This window comes from Myodes glareolus, chromosome 9 (assembly GCF_982192425.1).
Source record: "Myodes glareolus chromosome 9, mMyoGla1.1, whole genome shotgun sequence".
In the NCBI taxonomy this organism is placed as follows: Eukaryota; Metazoa; Chordata; class Mammalia; order Rodentia; family Cricetidae; genus Myodes; species Myodes glareolus.
The window spans coordinates 80928554-80947778 of NC_142034.1; the positions used below are offsets into that span (position 1 = coordinate 80928554).

General features: G+C 48.4%; 1 protein-coding gene across 2 annotated transcripts in view; it reads right to left on the reverse strand.

Annotated features, from left to right (window-relative positions):
* The window catches only part of Ccnjl (cyclin J like), a 61616-nt gene that overhangs the window by 26859 nt on the left and 15532 nt on the right, over positions 1–19225 (reverse strand). For both annotated transcript variants that reach the window (XM_085694861.2, XM_085694860.2), the window contains exon 3: positions 3968–4181. In XM_085694861.2, the coding sequence (XP_085550987.1) occupies positions 3968–4181 (214 nt within the window). The remainder of the gene's footprint in view (positions 1–3967; positions 4182–19225) is intronic.

Consider the following 19225-nt stretch of genomic DNA (forward strand, 5'->3'; position numbering starts at 1 on the left):
TTTTGTTCTTGTTATTGAGATACAGTCCCACTGTGCAGCCCCAGCTGGCTTGGAACTCACTATGTAGATCAAGTTGGCCTTGAACTCACAGAGATCTGCCTGCCCCTGCCTCCACCTCCCCAGTGCTGGGACTAAAGATGTGCCTCCCCACGATGTTTATTGTTTTGTTTTGATTTTTTTGTTTGGTTGAGGGTGGAGCCCAGGGCTTTGCACATGCTGGGTAAGTTCTCCACTGTCAAACTCTACCCCAGTCCTGTATGATACTTTTATGTCTATCCTGTGTGGAGGTAGGAGACACAATTAACTTAGGCATAGAGACTAAGTAAGGGGCCTCTTTGCCAAATGTTGGCTACCTGATTACCTAAGGTTCTGCTTGTTTTATGAGAGCTGCGGGACCCAAGGCAGACAGAGAAGTTCCATCTATGCAAAAGCCCTTATTTGGAAACAATGTTATAAACCTCAGAACTTGGAGTTGGGGAGATGACTCAGACAGTAAAGAGTACCAAGGTTGGATTCCCTGCACCCCTGCACAATGCTGCATGTGGCTGTGTGTGCTTATAATTCCAGTGCTGTGGGGCTGGAGACAGGAGGATCCCTGGGACTTGCTGGCCAACTAGCCTAGTCAAATTGGCAAGTTTCTGGTTTGGTGAGAGACTCTATCTCAAAAAATAAACTACAGAGCAACCGAAGAAGACACCTGAAGTCGACCTCTGGCCTCCATAGGCAGGTTCACTGACGTGCACACACAAACAAGTATGGATACACCTACACATAAAACCTGAGAACCTGGGGCTGGAAAGATGACTCGGTGGCTGTGTTTGCTCTTGCAAAGGACTCCAGGTCGGTTCCCATCATCCACATTAGAAGGCTCACAATCACCTGGAATGCCAGTTCCAAGGAGATCCCATCCTCTAGCCTCCATGGACACCCGCACTCTTGTTCAGATAAGTATACACACACACACACACACATACCCTCGCGCGCGTGCACACACACACACACACACACGCGCACACTAAAAATAAATCTTTTTAAAAAAGCAAAACCCTTTGGATTCACAGGTGGGGCCAGAGATGCCAGGCTCCCTTATCTCACAGTAATTTGATACCAAGCCAGCAGAACTCCAAGTTTCCCCAGACAAGGTGACCGACCCCACCTACCCTGCGAAAGACAGTGAGCCCAGGAAAGGGAGAGGGGCGAATAGGATTTCAGGCTGCCACGGGAACTTTTCTTTCCTGGAGCCCTGGAACATATGGCAGGTGTTCTGAGAACTCCATTTCTGCCTCCCCGGTCTGGCTGAGGCCCATCAACACGTGGGTGGGGGCGTCTGCCTCTCCATCTGGAAGGCCCTCTTCCTCCACCACGGCGACAGCAACACAATGGAGACTCCAGTGTGAGTCTTCCACCCTGGTTCCCCAGACAGACGCTGGGGGAGCACTCCCCGGCCCCCAGGAAATCTAAGTCTCCTGCCCCCGGCAGGCCTCGAAGCAGTCCACAGATCACAGACGCAGCAGGCCAAGGGTCAAGGTGTGCCTGCAACACGATGCCTGCTCTGCCCGTCTCTGACGGAGATGGCTCCCTGGGCTCTGCATCTCTTCCTGAAGGGATAAGATGCTACAAAAGGCTGGGCTCTGAGCAAAGTTAGCTCCCACTGATAACTTGCAAATCCTAGCTGGTCCAGATTAGAGACAACTTACAATAGGGCGGAGGTCCGAGGTGACAATAAGACAGGGTTTGGGAAACTTGGAATTCACTCTCCTGCCAGGCGGGGTGGTGTATGTCTGCAATTCTGATGCTGTGGAGGATTACAAAGTTTGAGGGCGGCCTGATCTCTTCAGGGACTTTCAGATTCACTAGGGTTACAGAGCAAGATCCTGTCTCAAAAAAAAATCAACCGACCATCTAGCCAACCAGTCAACCAACCAATTAAACAAATAAAACAAATAAATAAAATTCCAAAACTGCTGCTGCTGCTCTGTGTGTGTGTGTGTGCATGCGTGTTTAACAGAGTGTTTAATGTGTCTTTAACAGAGTGATGGTGACCAATGGGCTTAGAGCAGTATGCCAAGAACAGACAAAACCACAGCAGCTTGTGGGTGCCCCCCTCCTACAGTAGGAAATATTCAATAACCTAGGGTAGTAACACAGCATGGAGAATATAAAACCTGATTGTAAGTCAAGGGTAAAAATACTGATATTAGATGCCAAGGAAGTGTCCTTAATGGCAGCTGCCTAGCTTGAGACCGAGATTTCACGAACATCCTACTCCCCAGTACAGAGAAGCAGAATCCCAGTTCCCGAGGGATTCCTAAGTTTTGTTCATTTTGCTGTTTCCACAAATGCTCTTACGAGGACTTATCATGTGGCAAGCTCCTTTCCCTCCCTGGAACTCTCTGTATGGAGTGTTTGCACATGTATAGGCACACATATGTGCATGTGCTATGAAGTCTGGAGGTTGACATTAGATGTCTTCTAGATTGTTCTCCACCCTATCTACTGAGACAGGATCTCTCACTTGAACCCACACACAGCTAGTCTACCTAGTCAGTTTGTCTTGCAGACACCATCTCAACCTCCTGGGTGCCGGGATTATAGGCGGGTTGCCACATTCATCTGGCATTTATGTGGATACTGGAGACTCAAACTGACAGCAAGCACTTTACCCACTGAGCCATCTCTCCATCCCTAGTAGCTGTTAATTCTAAGTACACGAATCTGTGTTTATATATATCTGCGACCTCGGCTGCGGAGAAAAGTGGGAGAGGTTTCCAATAGGGGCGGGTGGCCCAAGTTCACAAATGCAGCCAGAAGTAATGAAGGCAGGGGTCTGTGATGGGACAGGGGTCCCCAGTGTGACTGCCATCCAGGGAGTGATGAGGAGAAAGACATGAAGCCAGAGGGGAAAGAACCCGAGGTCTGACCATTATACTGAAGCTCTTGGTCTGTCACAGAGCAGTTTTAAGTGGCAAGGTGACATAGTAGACCTGTGTGGTCAGGAGCTTATCCAAGCTGTGGTGATCCTCACCAAGAAGAACAGATGGCTGGAGATCTGCTGTTTTCAGTGAGACTACTTAGGAAGGTAGACCCTACAAGGAAGGTGCTCAGGCCTGGACTACATCATGGATCCAATTTTGGTCCAAAACAAGCAGTTCCATCTTTAGACCCCTCTAAAAATAGTGAGTGTGAGGGCCCATTCAAAGTCCTCGTGGAAAGAAGCAGGAGACATGAGGTCAAGGACACAGGTACCAGGAAGCTATGGTCTCAAATACACTAGCTGGGCAGCCCAGCTTCTCTGAGCCTTGATAACATCAGGTAGCAAGACTGTCTGTCTTCTAAAGTCACTGTGTAGATTCATTAAGATCGAACTGTGAATATCCTTATTTGCAGGGGAATAATTCTTTTGTACACTGTGAGATGCTTTACTTTCGTTGGTTTAATAAAAAGCCAACTGGGGACTAGAGCGATGGCTCAGAGGTTAAGAGCATTGCCTGCTCTTCCAAAGGTCCTGAGTTCAATTCCCAGCAACCACATGGTGGCTCACAACCATCTGTAATGAGGTCTGGTGCCCTCTTCTGGCCTGCAGGCATACACACAGACAGAATATTGTATACATAATAAATAAATATTAAAAAAAAAAAAACTTAAAAAAAAAGCCAACTGGCCAATAGCTAGGTAGAAAGAAGTTAGGTGGGAGAGCCAGACTGGGAGAAGATGGGTTTAAATTGTAAGAGCTAATTAGTAACATGCCTAAGCTATCGGCTGAGCATTTATAAGTCTCTGTATGGTTATTTGGGCGCTGGCTGATGGGAGAAAACCCCACCTACACTTATTAGTTTCTCTGGTATGGTATAGTCACAAAAATTATAAGACAGTTCACTGCCAGCAAAGGATGAACACAGAAGCCATGGAAAGCTTATAGAAATAAGCAGCAACTCAGCCGGCCACAGAAGGAAGTGTTTCTACTTACTCGCCAGCAGGAGGCAGGAGACAGCCACAGTATACAGCTGCTTGGAGGTGGTGATGCTGTACTGGTCCATGAAGTGGTCCAGCAGGAAGATGGCCAGGTGCCGGGCTGAGGGGCAGAGATGGCAGTGTCTGCTCAGCAGGGTCAGAATGTCTACAAAGAAGCGACGGCTCTTCAGGAGCGGGGAGTGGGCACGAAAGGTGGGCAGCTTCAGTTCCTGGAGGAAAGCAAACAGAAAAGGGTCAAGGACTTGTGACCCAGGGCCTGTCCGTGGACTGGCAGGGGTGGGCAGCGATCCCCTCTACATTCCTACTCGTTTTAAATCTCAAGTGATGGTGCTTGTGTTCTAGAAACCCTAGACCAGTTCCCATCCACCCTCCCGAAGCACAGGCCCTCAGGACCATTGCGATGACAGAGAAATCAGGCATGTCCCCAAGGAAGGTGCTGTGCAGGTCCTTAGAGCAACAAAAGAATAGTGGCCTGGAGGCAGTGACCCACATCCAAATTCCGGTTCTACAGAACAGCTGAGTCACTTCTCTTCCTTTGTTTCTTCTTCAGGAGCTGAGGTCTAATGAGAAGCTATGTCTAGCACACAGGAACCTCTCAGGGTTCTCTGGTAATTCCCTCCATGCCTGGGACTGTGAGTGACTGCTTTCCCCACTTCGGAAAAAGCCAAAAACAGGACCAAATTAAAAGGTATTGTTGGACATGACTGTAACTCTAGTACCCACAAGGCAGAGGCAGGGGACGACTGAAAGTTTGAGGCCATCCTGGTCTATACTGTGAGTTCTGGACAGCCAAGGCAACACGAAAGGGACATAACTCAGGAAACAAATAGATTTGAAAGAATAGTTCAATGACTAGCAAGCCCTGTCCACCGTGACCACTCATGGTGAATATTTTGCCTTCTGTCTCCACCGTCACAAGATCTCATTACAGATGGTTGTGAGCCACCATGTGGTTGCTGGGAATTGAACTGAGGACCTTTGGAAGAGCAGGCAGTGCTCTTAGCCACTAAGCTATCTCTCCAGCCCCCGTGGTTTTAGTTGTGAGACAGGTCTCTCTCTATGGCTCAGGCTAGCCAGAGCTCACTATGCAGCCATGGCTTGCCTTGAAGTCAAGTAAATTCCACTGGCTCAGCTTCCCAGATGCTGGGATTTCAGATGTAAACTATCAAATCTTTTTTTTTAAAGATTTATTTTAGGGGCTGGAGAGATGGCTCAGTGGTTAAGAGCATTGCCTGCTCTTCCAAAGGTCCTGAGTTCAATTCCCAGCAACCACATGGTGGCTCACAACCATCTGTAATGAGGTCTGGTGCCCTCTTCTGGCCTGCAGGCATACACACAGACAGAATATTGTATACATAATAAACAAATATTTAAAAAAAGATTTATTTTATTGTATGTGTATAAGTACTTGCCTAAATGCATATATGTGGAGTGTGTGTGTATGTTTGTGTGTGTGCACATTCCTGGTGCTCTAGAAGGCCACAAGAGGGCATCAGATTTCCGGGAATAAATGCTTGTGAGCTGCTGGGAACTGAACCTGGGTCCTCTGAAAGAGCAGAAAGTGTTCTTAACTGCTGATCCACCTCTTTAGCTTCCTACTTTCACTTTCTCCCCCACCCTCCAAAAAGGACTATGTAGTCCAGTCTGTTCTGGACTACTCATCCTCCTGCCTCAGCTTCCCAAGTGCTGGTATTACAGCTGTATACCACCACACCTTGATCCAAAAAGATTTTTACAATAATTTTCCCCACACACCTAAGATATTTACCTTTCAGTCAAGGTAGGCTAGATATATTTGTTGAGGAAACATCTCCATGCTCTTGGCCTTAGCACTATTTTCCTGGTGGAAACTCCGGTGTCAGGAGAGCAAAGTGGAGGAAGAAGAGAATGGGCAGGCCCAAGAGAGGATGAGGCAGAGGTCATACATCCGCCTCTACACCCACAAAGGCTGCAGGCATAGAACTAAGGAATGCTGGAGACTGGAAGCTGGCATATGCTGCTGGGCTGTCCATAATGTATCTCACTGGGTCTGGAACATCACCACCCCGAAGCCACCAAGACTGCCTTGCTCACAACCCAAACAGTCCACATTGGTTCTCTGACCTGGACCTGTGGCAAACATTCTGGGCTAGTTTAGTTCTCATGTGTGGCTGAATGTAGTCTCTCTCTCTCTCTCTCTCTCTCTCTCTCTCTCTCTCTCTCTCTCTCCCACATACAAGTCTTAGTGACATTGAGTCAAATAGAGAAACAGAGGAGAAACAAAAACTGAAAAACTGAAGGAAAACGGGAGAGAGATTGGCAGACAAGGAATTACGAGTGCTTACTAGTGACATTAAGCAAATTGGTACCCCTGTTCTATGTCACTACACCTCTCAAATGGTGTTGAAGATCAAACCTAGAGCCAAGCCCAGGCTGGGCAAGGGCCCCACTACTGCACCCAGCACCATGCCCCTCTAACCCTTTACTCGACCAGCTGCACACTAAGACTAGAAAGACGTGTCTGCTCATTCATTCACTAGCAATATGAACTTATTCATTTCTCTCAGTATCACAAACCTTCTGCATACTAGGCATTATTTTAGGCTCCAGGGATATAGCTTCAGCAATGCAGATTCAAACCTAAATGTAGGACTTGAAACTAAAAAACTCTTAAAGGAAAACAGAGGTAAATGCATCTATGACTTTATGCAAAAGCAATGGTTTCTTAAATATGATTCTAAAAGCTGAAGCAGCAGAAAGAAATATAAGGGAGATTTTAAAATTAAACTTTCACACTGGAGAGATGGCTAAGCAATTAAGAGGGCAGGCTTGCTGTTTTCCCAGAGAAACTGAGTTTGATTTCAGTCTGCAGCACACGGCCACCTGTGCAAATTCAGTTTCTAGGGGACCTGACACCTTCCTCTGTAGGCACCTGCACATATGCACATACATACATAGAAACAAAATAAAAACAAATCTTAAAAAAATAAAACAAAATAGGCAACATATGGAGAAGGCATTTCTCTAAAGAAAATTAAAACATGGCTAGAAAGCAAATGAAAAGATGTTGCACATGACTAGTCACTAGGGAAACACAAATCAACCCATGAGGAAATGGTACTTCACATTCCCTGGGGATGGGTGTCACTTTAAAAATGAACAAGACAAGAAGCAAACAAACAAACAAACAAAAAAACTCCAGATCAAAAAAAAAACCAAAACCAAACAAACAAAACAAAAAACAAAAAAAAACCCCAAAAACCATACAAGTTAAAAAATAAACAAGTGTTGACGAGGATACGGGAAAATCAGAACCCTTGCACACAGGTAATAGGGAAGTCAAATAGGGCAGCTACTGTGGGAAGCAACATGACAAATCCTCCTACTGCACTCAGTCACCGGGGGAGCCAGCAACCCCAGCCCTTGGTACAAACCTATGAGAAATGAGAACGTGGCCGTGCCACAAGGAAAAGCTGCAGACGCGTGACCGTCATACTCCCCAAAGGGAGGGAGGCCGGTCTGGCTAAAGCTTGCATTCAGATCTCCCAAGCATGTCTTCTCTTCTGGTTTGTCCTCGGAGGACAAGAGGTCAGGATCAGCTATCTCTGCAGCCCTAAGCTTTGCTCACAGGAGATGCACGGGGCCTGGATAAATTCCTTTCTGTCTCTTAGTTCCCACGTGAAGAAACCCAGGTTTTAAAAAGTCCCTTAATCCCAAGGCTTTGCTGAACTAGCAGAGAGAGCCAGAGGCCAAAATAATGGGTTCCATCCTGACATTTTCATGTATATTGCTGTATATTGCCGTGTGTGTCTCTATGCATGTATGTGGCATTTAGTTTAACCAGTGCCATCCGTGTCGTGTGAGCATTAGATTGGAACTATCCATGGGAGCGTGGTGGGGTCACCCAAGGGTTCCCTACTGAGGGTAATGCCTTTTCCTCCTTCAGTGCATCAGCGGTCATCATAATTGTTCTCCAAGCCAAGCACCTACCATCTTGGGGCATTCAGCTGTGCCCCCTTGCAGAATTACCCCAGTCGGGCTTGCTGACTGTTTAGACTCACTTATCACAAGAGTGTCGCCCGATTATCTAGCCATTCTCTACCACTCTTACGTACAACTCTGCCTTCACTGCACACGGCTTCTGAGAGGGGATAGAGTATACAGGCCTGGGGAATCTTGGTGAGGGAGGCTCCGTGTATCTAGCTATAGGAAACTCTCACCCTTGCTGGGCAAAGGCTTTCCAGGTGTGGCCTTTTGGAGGGGGTGCGGAGCACCAGTGCCCCTTTAAGCGACCCCTCTACTCTATAAGGAAGATGAATTTATTGGTTCCCCCAGGGTGGACTCTGGCCAAGCAGTGCCTGATAGTTGAGACCTCTGGTGAAGGGCTAGACCAACTTCTTCCCCTGGGAACGGGTTTGAGCAACAGTAGTAAATTCAGGAGTAAGGAAGGAAGCTCTCTGAACCTCTCCTCCATCGCGCCTGACCGATGACAGGTTCATTCTTGTGCAGACCCAGGGCAGGCACAGGCAGTAGCTTTAAGTTCATACTTCCGATGACTCTGTGTTACCCAGGATATGGCTTGTTTGGTCTTTGAGACAAGGACTCAGGTAGCCCAAGATGGCTTCAGATTCACTGTGCAGGCCAGGATGACCTTGAACTCCCACTGTCTCCACCTCCCAGGTGCAGGAATCACAGGTCTGAGTCACTGCGGTTGGCTTTATTTATTTATATGTATTTATTTGAGGCAGTCCGTCGCAAAGTAGTCCAAGCTGGTCTAAAACTTGCTAAATTGGACCAGTTTGACTTCAAACTCCCCCTTAGCCCGCTAGCTTCCGGGATTACATGCGTGAGCCACCATGAGCAGATGACCATTTTCATTTTGAAATCATGAAGATATTTTATTCCTAGCTTACATGAAAGAAACGGCCTGCCAATGTTGCATGCATTTTTGTCTACAGTGTTTGCTGGGTTTATGTGGCTACTCCAGAAGTTCGCAGTCCTTGAGGGCAGATTCCAAACCCCAGCGCCTCGGTGTAAATACAACTGGATGTCCCACAACTAACTCTTGAAGAATGGAGGGAGGAAGGTGTGTTCAAGGAGCAGCTCTGGGCCAGTGGACATCAGAAAGAAGAAAAAAAAGAAACAGAGATAAATTTTTCTCTGGTTTTGCCTGGCCTGGAACTCGCTGTGTAGCTTAGTCTGGTCTTGAATGTTCACTCCCACTCCCACCCCCCTCCCCACATACACCTGCCTCTGCCTCCTGAGTGCTGCGATGACCAATGTGTGCCCCACCTGGCTAGAGAGGTAAGTCTTGGAAGAAGTGTGAGAATTTGCCTCTGAAGATGCAGCAAGGGGAAGCTTATCTGTAAAGCACAGGTAACAGTCAGTGGTAACAGTTAGTTAGAGCCAGCTCACACTTAATGGTTAAAAGAGCCAGGCGGGCCAGGCAGGTGCTGGTGGCTCACACCTTTCATCCCAGCACTCAGGAGACAGAGGTGAGCAGATCTATGAGCTTGAAGCCAGCCTGGTCTACAGAGCGACTTCTGGGATAGCCAGGGCTACGCAGAGAAACCCTGTCTCACAAAACCTAGATAAAGCAGACTGGGAAGATGGGTAGGGTATGGTCTAAGAAATCTGTCCAGCCCTGAGGACAACAGGGAGCCATAGAAAGGTTTAGAGTAGGGTTTCTAGCAGGTCTGAGATCTTCCATGAGATCTCTGCACCAACCCAACATTGGGCTCAAGCCAAGGCAGCTGCCATAGGGCTGCTGTTTCCTTAGCATCCCAACCCCCAGCAGACCCCACAGGCTGCCTGGTTGCTCCCTCTAAGCACGGGACTCTAAATTCAGGCCATCAGTGTCTGGCAAGCTGCAGCTGCCACATTAGCCTTTGCCAAATGACCTTTGCCCGGGCCGCGCTACCCTCATCAGGGCAGTTCAGTCACAAAGCACAATCAGATATAAGAAGTCCTGGCTTCCCTCCCTTGGAGCTCGACACAGCCAAGTTCGGCGGCTTCTACATCTTCTCTCCCTCCCTCTTGTCAAGTGAGAGAAGATAATGCCACAGGGCACCCTATATGTTCTCTCACAGGTTCCTGGGAAAAGTCCCTTTTGCCTTAGTAGCTCCTGGAAGAAGAAGCATAAAGAAAGGTATACAGAGCCCGGCAGTGGTAGCACACACCTTTAATTTCAGCCCTCGGGAGGCAGAGACAGGCGATCTCTGTGTTTGAGGCCAGCCTGGTCTACAGAGCGAGTTCCAGGACGGGCCCCAAAGCTACAGAGAAACCTGTCTCAAACAACAACAACAAAAAACAACCCCCCTCCAAAGAAAGGTTCATAACAACAAGGCAGGAGGCAGCAGTGCACACCAAGGAGCCAGGAAGAGAAACGCTTTCTAGAAAAGTCCAGGCACAGGCTAACAAGATCCTGACGGCCACAGCTAGCTCTGGGAGATAGATTTCCTACTTCATCTTGCCCCTCAAATACTTAAATGTCATTTCCTGAGAGGCCCCCCCCCTGACTTCTATTGTTCCAAGAGGAACTCTCCTTTCTTTCCTCATGTCTGCTTATCTCCCCCCATCCCGCCCCAGTCTGGAGAGGTGGTTTTATGTAGGGCACACAGGCCTTCACTCACTGCATGGCCAGAAGTAACCTTGTACTTCTTCTGATGCTCCTGTTTCTACCTCCCAAGTGCTGGAAAGGCAGCTCACCAGTGTGTGCAACCACAGCCGGCTTCCGTGCCGCTAGGGATTGGATTCGCTAGGCAAGCACTTTACCCACCCACCTACATTCCCAATGTTTGTTCGTCATGGCCAAAATTCTGCTTATTTACGCGTCTTTCCACTAAAGAGCAGATTCCAGACAGTCAAGGCCACATGCTAGAGACCCAATTTGCCCCACGCCCAATTTAACGGTTGACACACGAGCAGGTGTTGAAAATGTCGTCCTTCCTCCTACCAAACGATGTGTGGAAGCAGCCCTGGCTGGGAAACTGAGTTGTACTATTTACTAACCTTGGGTTAGTAAATTCTGACTCTCAGCGGCTTCGTCTGAGAAATTCAGGTCGTGTTGCTGTAAATTTAACGTATTTGGCACACACCAAACAAGTCGTCCCAGTGAGAATGGAGAATGGGCCTTCTACAGAGCTGGGTAATCAAACTCCAGATAAGCGGGGTGTTATCGGAGGCCTGGAGCTTAGCGGAAGGCTAGAAAGCTCTCAGAGGAACTTGCTCTGCTTAACAAGGAACAAAGTTTTCTACCTTGGGGTATGTGGACAGCTGGGGCCAAGGAAGCCTCTGGAGAAAAGGGCAGCTGTCTATTAGCTTGTTCTACAGGGCCCCCCCAAACCAAATGGAATTAGTCATGCTGAGCCGGAGTTTCTTCCTGTTCCCCCCAGAGAAGGGTGCTATGTTGGCAGAGGGACAGCGGCGCGGGGCTTGCAGCATGCTTGCCCTGTTTAGTTTGAAAGTCCAGCTGATTCCGTCGCTAACCCAATTAGCAGGGGAGAAGCACTCATTACACGGCTTTGCCCTAAGGATCTGCATTCTTCAATCCCCAAGCACTCTTGACCTAAGCCGCAGCAGCTCGAGCACAGGAAGCGGGCCTTGCTGGCGAGGGGCCTGGATTTCAGGGACAAAGGAGCAGCATGCCCAGGGCGGCCTGCAAAGCTCTTTCTCAAGATCAGGCAGGCGCTTGGCAGGCACCGACAACCAGCTTGGCAGGGTGGGCTGCGGGAACGCGGCCAGGCAGGGTGACCTTCCTCTCAGCACCAGTAGAGCCAGCAGCAAGGCTGCAGGAGGGAGGAGACAACAGGAACAGATGGATGAAAGGCGCTCCCAGACTACCCCCACGCCCCAGATGTTGGCCCCTTATCACCTGAGCCAGGCAGGAACGCCTTCTGTCCCAGGTGCACGTAGAGATGAGCAGATGGAGTCCAGGGACAGATGGCTACGGTCACCAGAATTCAGGGACTCGTACCTTACAAAAACCTGCTTTTGTTGCCATAGCTGGGATTTTTGTTTGTTTGTTTTATTTAATAATTACCATTGACTAAAAAAAATAGTTCTTTTTTTTTTTTTAATTGAGATACACACCAAAATGTTTACAGTGGTTATCTGGGCAGGTAATGAAATGGGCTGAAATTTTGCAAGGTTTTTGTTTTCAAACTTTTCAACGTCTGAATAAAAAAAAATCAATAAGTAATTTTATAATTGAATTACTAGGTTTGTAGCTTGAAGAAAAGGTATGGAGAGGGCTTGGTCACTACTGTATTAGGGTCAAACTCAAATGTTCTCCCTTCCCCCTTTAATCAGCTCCTCAGTTGCAAAGCTGCCATGCTTCGTGAGCATCCGATTGCACCCTCCTAACATGCACGCAGCACGCCAATGTCTTCCTCCATAGTTCCCTTCTGCTGAGTCATTTTTGTTAAGTTTTATGTTCACCGATGAATTTTACGGCTTATCTGTATGTATGTATGTATATGTAGGCCTGGGCCTCCATGAGTTTATGTGCACCGTGTGTGTGCAGTGCCCACAGAGGCCAGAAGAGAGCATCAGAGGCCCCAAAATTGGAGTTAGAGGCAGCTGCGAGCCACTGTGATTGCTGGGAATTAAACCTGGGTCCTCTGTAAGTGATCAAGTGACTCATCTCCCCAGCTTTTCATTAAAATACCTGAATGATTCTTTATGACTCTCCCCCCACCCCCACCCCAGGGTATCTTTGTGTAGCTGTCCTGGAACTCAAGAGACCCACCTGCCACTCAGGGTGCTGGGATTAAAGGTGGGAGGGCAAAATGGACACCACCAGCTCCTTTATGATTCAGAGGGATTCAGGACAAAGGACAGGGGATTCTCTATGGCTTTATGCGACTCTCAGAACCTGGGATGACACACGGCCCCCTCCCTGCTTTCCCTCCAGAGAGCTTCTTGAACGTTTTCAATGGCTGCGCATTATTTCGCAGCAATGTCCTGTGAGCCCTGATTTTAGAAACGTGGACTGCTTCTCTTCCTTGGCCCTCTGTTCTCTCACTGTTCTTTAGAGAGACCTCCCCCAACCTCTGTCCCATATGACAGCATCCCAGGAATTCCTCACAACCAGCAGGTATTCCCTTTCTTCTTTTGGTTTTTCAAGACAGGGTTTCTCTGTGTAACAGTCCTGGCTGTCCTGGAACTTGCCCTGTAGACCAGGCTGGCCTCTGCCTCCCGAGTGCTGGAACTAAAGGTGGGCCACCACCACTGGGCTACAAAGCAGCAGGTATTTCGAAACAATGTTGCTTACCACAGGGTAAGGTCGAGTGAATGCCTACCGGTGAAGGCATGTGTGAATGAATGAGTGGAATGTCTAGCGGAAATCCTTCAGATGCCTTTGACCTTTGATGCTCCCCTGTCCCCTCAGGTCCCCTTAGCTATCCTGCATTCTTCTCTTGGTAACCAATGTGGGGGTGTCACTGCCCACAGAGGGACTTCCCCCAGCTGTGACACAGGGGCCGCAGTTCCAAGACAAGAAGAGCCATTCAGAGGGAAGGTTAGGTGGTGATATCACGTCAGATTTGATTCCTTTCGTCCCTGGGGCCAGTGAAATAGCTCGCTCAGAAGGTGAAGGTGCTGGCCACCATGCCTGACGATCCTCAGGACCCACGTTATGAAAAATGAGAGTCAAGTCAAGTCCTGCAAGCTGTCCTCTGACTTCTATGCATGATGCACACATCTGTGCTCACACACATACATGCACACGCGTGTGCACGCAAACACCCACACCCACAGATGCATACACAAAGCAAGTGAAAAGTAAATGCAATGTATATTTAAAGAAACCACCGTTAGAGAACCAGCCTGGGGGTTCTCCAGTAGAGAGAGGGTTACCCCAGAGGCAGAGTTCAGGGAAACAAGGACCCATGAATTATAACCTGCACTGAGTTCCCACACTGAGCTACATACACAGGCAGTGGGGGTGCCTGGCCAGGTCGGCAAAGATCTCAGATATGTGCCCCATCCCCTCTGCTACCCCTCCTGCACAGAGGCACTGACCTTGGCAGAGTAGCAAACTCGACGTCTGTGCTGGGCTTAGAAGTGCAAGGGCACAAGACAGGAGCCAGAGCCAGCCAATCCTGTAGCTGTTCAGCCACGGAGGTCAATGGCCCCTTGAAACCTTGGCATCTGAAGGTCAGTGCACTCTGAAAGTCCAACTAGTTACCCCTGGCTTCCTCCATCGCGATGGAAGTGACCCTCCAAATTTTCACCCTTGGGGTTCTGGTCTGAATTATTTTCTTCAGGCACTGGCTCAGAAGTCATTTCCCTGCCAAGTTTCTGTCAATCACTCCCTAAGCATCGCAGACTTTTCATCCATTCAGGCTCACTGGCTCACCCACTTTGCTCTTACCGCCCTTCCTTGACAGACTGTTAGTTAGCAGCCCTGGGGACTGGGTTCCTGTCCTTCCGCTTGTGACCCCAAGACCTGATACAAAAGAGATGCTCAGAAATTGCCCAAAGCTCCTATTTTTGAGAACGGCACACACTAGTAGGACTACAGAGGTGAGGGCGAGTGATGTTCTCTTTGTGTTTTAACAAATAAAGCTTGCCTGAAGATCAGGGTGCAGGGCTAAGCCACTAGAGGCCAGGGAGCGGTGGTGCATGCCTTTAATCCCAGGACTCTGGGGGACAGGCAAAGGAATCTCTGTTAGTTCAAGGCCACCCTGGGCTACACAAGACTGAATCTGTCTAAAAGAGAAACAGAGCTCACACAAAGATGATCCCAGCACTTGGGATGGGGAAGACGGGAGTGATAGGCTGGGCAGAGAGAGGCATGTAAGGCAGGAGGAGACAAGGGCTCAGTGTAGTCTGAGGTTTGGTGGAGATAGATGTAGTCTGAGGATGCAGTCTGAGGAGACAGTCAGAGGACAGGATTGCTCCTCCGGTCTGAGCATTGGTAGAGGTAAAAGGTCTCTCTAGTGGCTGCCCCTCTGCTTCTCTGATCCTTCAGCTTTCACCCCCTAATAACTGACTCCGGGTTTTATTTATAAAGGCCAACCAGAATTCATGCTACAGATGAGCTCATCTCAGTGGGCAACTGTAACACTCACGGAGACCAGAGTGGGGGTCTGAGAAAGTGGCGATCTGCATTCCAGATGAAGAGGAAGCATTTTTCTTCCCTAAGCATAGCTAGGACAAAGGCTTTAACAGAGCCCCATGAGCCTGAAGAAGAATTATAAATATGAGCAAAGTACAGTGACTTATATGCATGAAAATATGAAACCCACATTTTTATTAACTAGAAATATGTTGCCATGTTTTTAGTTTTAATAAAGTTTATGAAGAATTTATTAACGATTAGAGAATTTTGCAATTTTTGTTTCTTCTTTTTTTAACTTTAAAAAAGACCATAAAAAGAACAATAAATTGCTGGGCGGTGGTGGTGCACGCCTTTAATCCTAGCACTCAGGAGGGAGAGGCAGGCGGCTCTCTGTGAGTTCAAGGTCATCCTGGTATATAGAGCGAGTTCAGACAAACAAAGGCAGTGTTTCCCAGTGAGTGTTCTATGACAAGGCACACGGTCTTGTGACATGCTTTCGAAAGGCAAGGGTTCCATAGGCCAATTTGGGAGACAACACCTACCATACTGTTCACTCCTAAAGTACCCATCAACACAGTCCCGGAATATTTAGTCAGTGAAGAATATTTATACGACATGGGGAAACCGTACACTAAATTTATTTTGCCACCCAGTGCCACCATTACCTCCTTTTTGGAGGGCAGAGCGCCAGCAGTCCAGAGAGAGACAGTGCTTTAGGGTGGTTGGCTGATGACCAGCAGCGTGGGCGAAAAGGAAACAAGAGCACCGGCAAGGCAGGACTCTGGTGGAATCCCTGGCACGGTGCTTCATAACCTGACGACGCCTCCAAACCCAGAGACTTAGGAAAAGCTGGCTGAGATTAAAAATTGCAGCTTTGCCAGGGGTGGGGTGGTGCATGCCTTTAATCTCAGCACTCTCAGCACTCGGGAGGCAGAGGCTGGTGAATCTCTGAGTTTGAGGCCAGCCTGGTCTATAGAGCGAGTTCCAGGGCAGGGCCCAAAGCTATATAGAGAAGCCCTGTCTCAAAAAAACCAAATGAGAGAGGAAAAAAAAAAAAAGAAAAGAAAAGAGAAGAAAAGAAAAGAAAGGAAAGAATTGCAACTTCCGGAACTGGAGAGATGGCTCAGTGGTTAAGAGCACTGACTGCCATTCCAGAGGACCCAGGTTCAATTCCCAGCACCTCCAATGGCAGCTCAATTCCAGGGAATCTGACACCCTCAAACCAATGCATATATATATATATAAAAAAAAACAAATAAATTATTTTTTAAAAAACTGCAGCTTTGAACTGCCTCAGTACGAATTTCCCTGTGGCCATGACATTAGCAGCCTGAGAGACATCTTTGACGGGCAGTAGAATCTGGTACAAGGATGCCCCAGGCAGTCAAGGGTTGGGTGCCTACCAAAGGGAGAAGGACAGGTATCAGGATTAAGCACACAGCCCTACCCAATCTCACACATAACACTTTACACCTCAGGATGCTGGTGGCTTCCAGTTCTTTGTGAACGCTGACCTACCTACCTCCCCCATGGAAGCAATTGTGTTACAGCTTGCTAGACCATGAGGCATGCCACCTTTAGGCAAGGAGGGACAGCGCCTTTCTTTTTACTCCTTGAAATCCAGCTCCCCAAGCTTCTACACCTTTCCCTGGATTTCACATGTGCTTGGAATCTCTCCGTGTGTTACACAGTTTTGCATAGCCTTCTGATAAGTACAGAGTTCTGCCGGACATTCACACACACTGACTTAAAATACAACATTCAGAAGCCTATATATTCATCTTAAAGCAAGAGGAGAGGAAACGCTATGTGCAACTAAGGTGACCAACAGGAAGTGGAGACTTGCAAATGCGGGGGGGGGGGGCTTTTCAAAGGCCCCATCTCTCCTCCTCTCAGCGACTGGTTCAGCCTGAGGAGGCATTTCCCGTAAGGCGTGAACAGCTCCAGCAGACAGGGTTTCAACATTCTCCGAAAGCCAACAGCGCTGGTGACATCCCCTTCTGCGGAAGTTGGGCCCAACTTCCTTCCAGCAGGGTGAGAAGTCAGGCCTGTGACATCCGTCACTGGCCCCCTGGACTCCTCAGCAAATGGCAGATGATGGGACAGTTCCCTAAATCTCCTCATTCCTGAGAGCCGCAGTCACTGGCTCTCTAAGCAATATTCAGTACCAAGCCAGCCCATCTGACAGTGACCCCCGCATTGGTCGGTCATCCCACTCAGACCCTGGAGCCCCCTCCCCAAACATCCCCATAGATAGCATTCAGGGTCTCTTTCATCACACCCCCAAGGTCTTCAAGTCAGTCAGCTTCCAGATATGACCACATTCGTCACACCGCCTGCACTGAGGAGACTCCTCATCCTCCTACACCCCCTTATCTAGGGTCAGGCCAATGTGACCTTGATTTGCGGCTGGTTCTCTAATTGATCTAGTCTTTATAACTCTCTTCTCTGGGTCCCTCCTCCACCTCTTCCTGCTCCTTCTCTTCCTCTCTCTTTAACAGCCAGTCCCATCCCCTTCTCTCTGCTTTCCGCACCCTTCCCTCCCCCCTCTCTGCCGAGAGGTGAACCAAGGCCTGTACTTGCTCAACAAGAGTTCTACAATGGCAGTCAGCATGGTTATTCTGCCAAGGACCCCAAATCACCTCACTGATACTCCTAGCTCTTGTCACTCATCCTCAGCGTCCTTAGGGAAGCCCTCCATGGATCAACAGGAAATTAGCTTCCACCATTACTTCCAAGCTGAGGTTCTGATCCCCTGCTCACTCACTTCTGAGTCTCTCAAATGACAGTCAGTTGACCACATGAGTGGCCATATTTTGTTTCTGCTGTAACAATTAAAGCTTGCCCGGGGATCAGAGTGCTGAGCGAGTCACTGGTTAGTCATAGAGGCCAGGCGGTGGTGGCGCACCTTTAATCCCAGCACTCAGGAGGCAGAGGCGGATGGATCTTTGCGAGTTCAAGGCCACCCTGGACTACACAAAATTAACCCAGTCTCAAAGAGAAACAGAGCCAGGTGGTGATGGCGCATATCTTTAATCACAACACTAGGGAGGTGGAGACAGGAGTGATGTGGCTGGGGAGAGAGAGGAATATAAGGTGGGAGGAGACAGAGCTCAAGGTTTGTAGAGAGGACTTGTGGAGACAGAATACCCCATTTGGACTGAGGATTTCATAGAGGTCAGAACTAGTGGCTGGCAGCTCTGCTCCCCCGATCTTTCGGCTTTCACCCCCTTAATATCTGACTCCAGATTTTTACTAAGACCACTTTGATTCATGCTACACACATGCACCAGGATCTCCTGAAGTCTGGCTTACAAATAGAAACTCCTCCTTATGCTGGGGTCAACGGGATCTCCTTTAAATTCTTGTCTACCTAGAACTTTAGAATGTGACCTTACTTAGACACAGAATTCTCCCAGGTGAAATGAAGTTAAAATGGGGGTCATGGTTCCTTCAGAGAAAAGAAAATAGGGACTAGAGCAATGGCTCGGGAGTTAAGAGCACTTGTTCCTCCAGAGGATCAGAGCTCAGTTCCCAGAACCCATACTGTGGCTCATAACCACCCATAAACTGAGTTCCAGAGGATTCAATGTCATCTTCTGATCCAAGGGCCTCAGACACACAAGTGGCATAAAGACATACTGTTATTCCTTTGGGTCACTTTAAGAACTAACCACGCCCACCCCAGCCACTTCGGACCTCCCTCGCCGCCATCCTCTCTCTCTTTCTCTCTCTCTTTCTCTCTCTCTCTCTCTCTCTCTCTCTCTCGTGTGTGTGTGTGTGTGTGTGTGTGTGTGTGTGTGTGTGCGTGTGTGTGTGTGCGTTTGTTTCGTGTCGTGCGTACGTGTGTCTTTGTTTTCTCTATGTTTGTCTATGTCTCCCTTTCTTTAAGTAATAAATGTCTAGCTTTATGTATAACCTTATGTCCATTTACTCTGCCGTCCACCACATCCAGCCGCCTGACTCTGCCGCTCGCCCGGGGACCCTGTACTGCTCTGGCAGCAGCTTCTGCCTGGCTTGCAGGCCGCCCGGGCCATCCCATCATCATTATTTTTAAAAAGAACAATACATACATGCAGGGAGAACACTCTCAAACTGACAGAGATCTGCCTGCCTCTGCCTCCCAAGTGCTGGGATTAAAGGCCATTTAGCCTGGCAGCTAAAATAAATCTTTAAAAAAAATTTTTTTAACACAAAACAAAACAGACA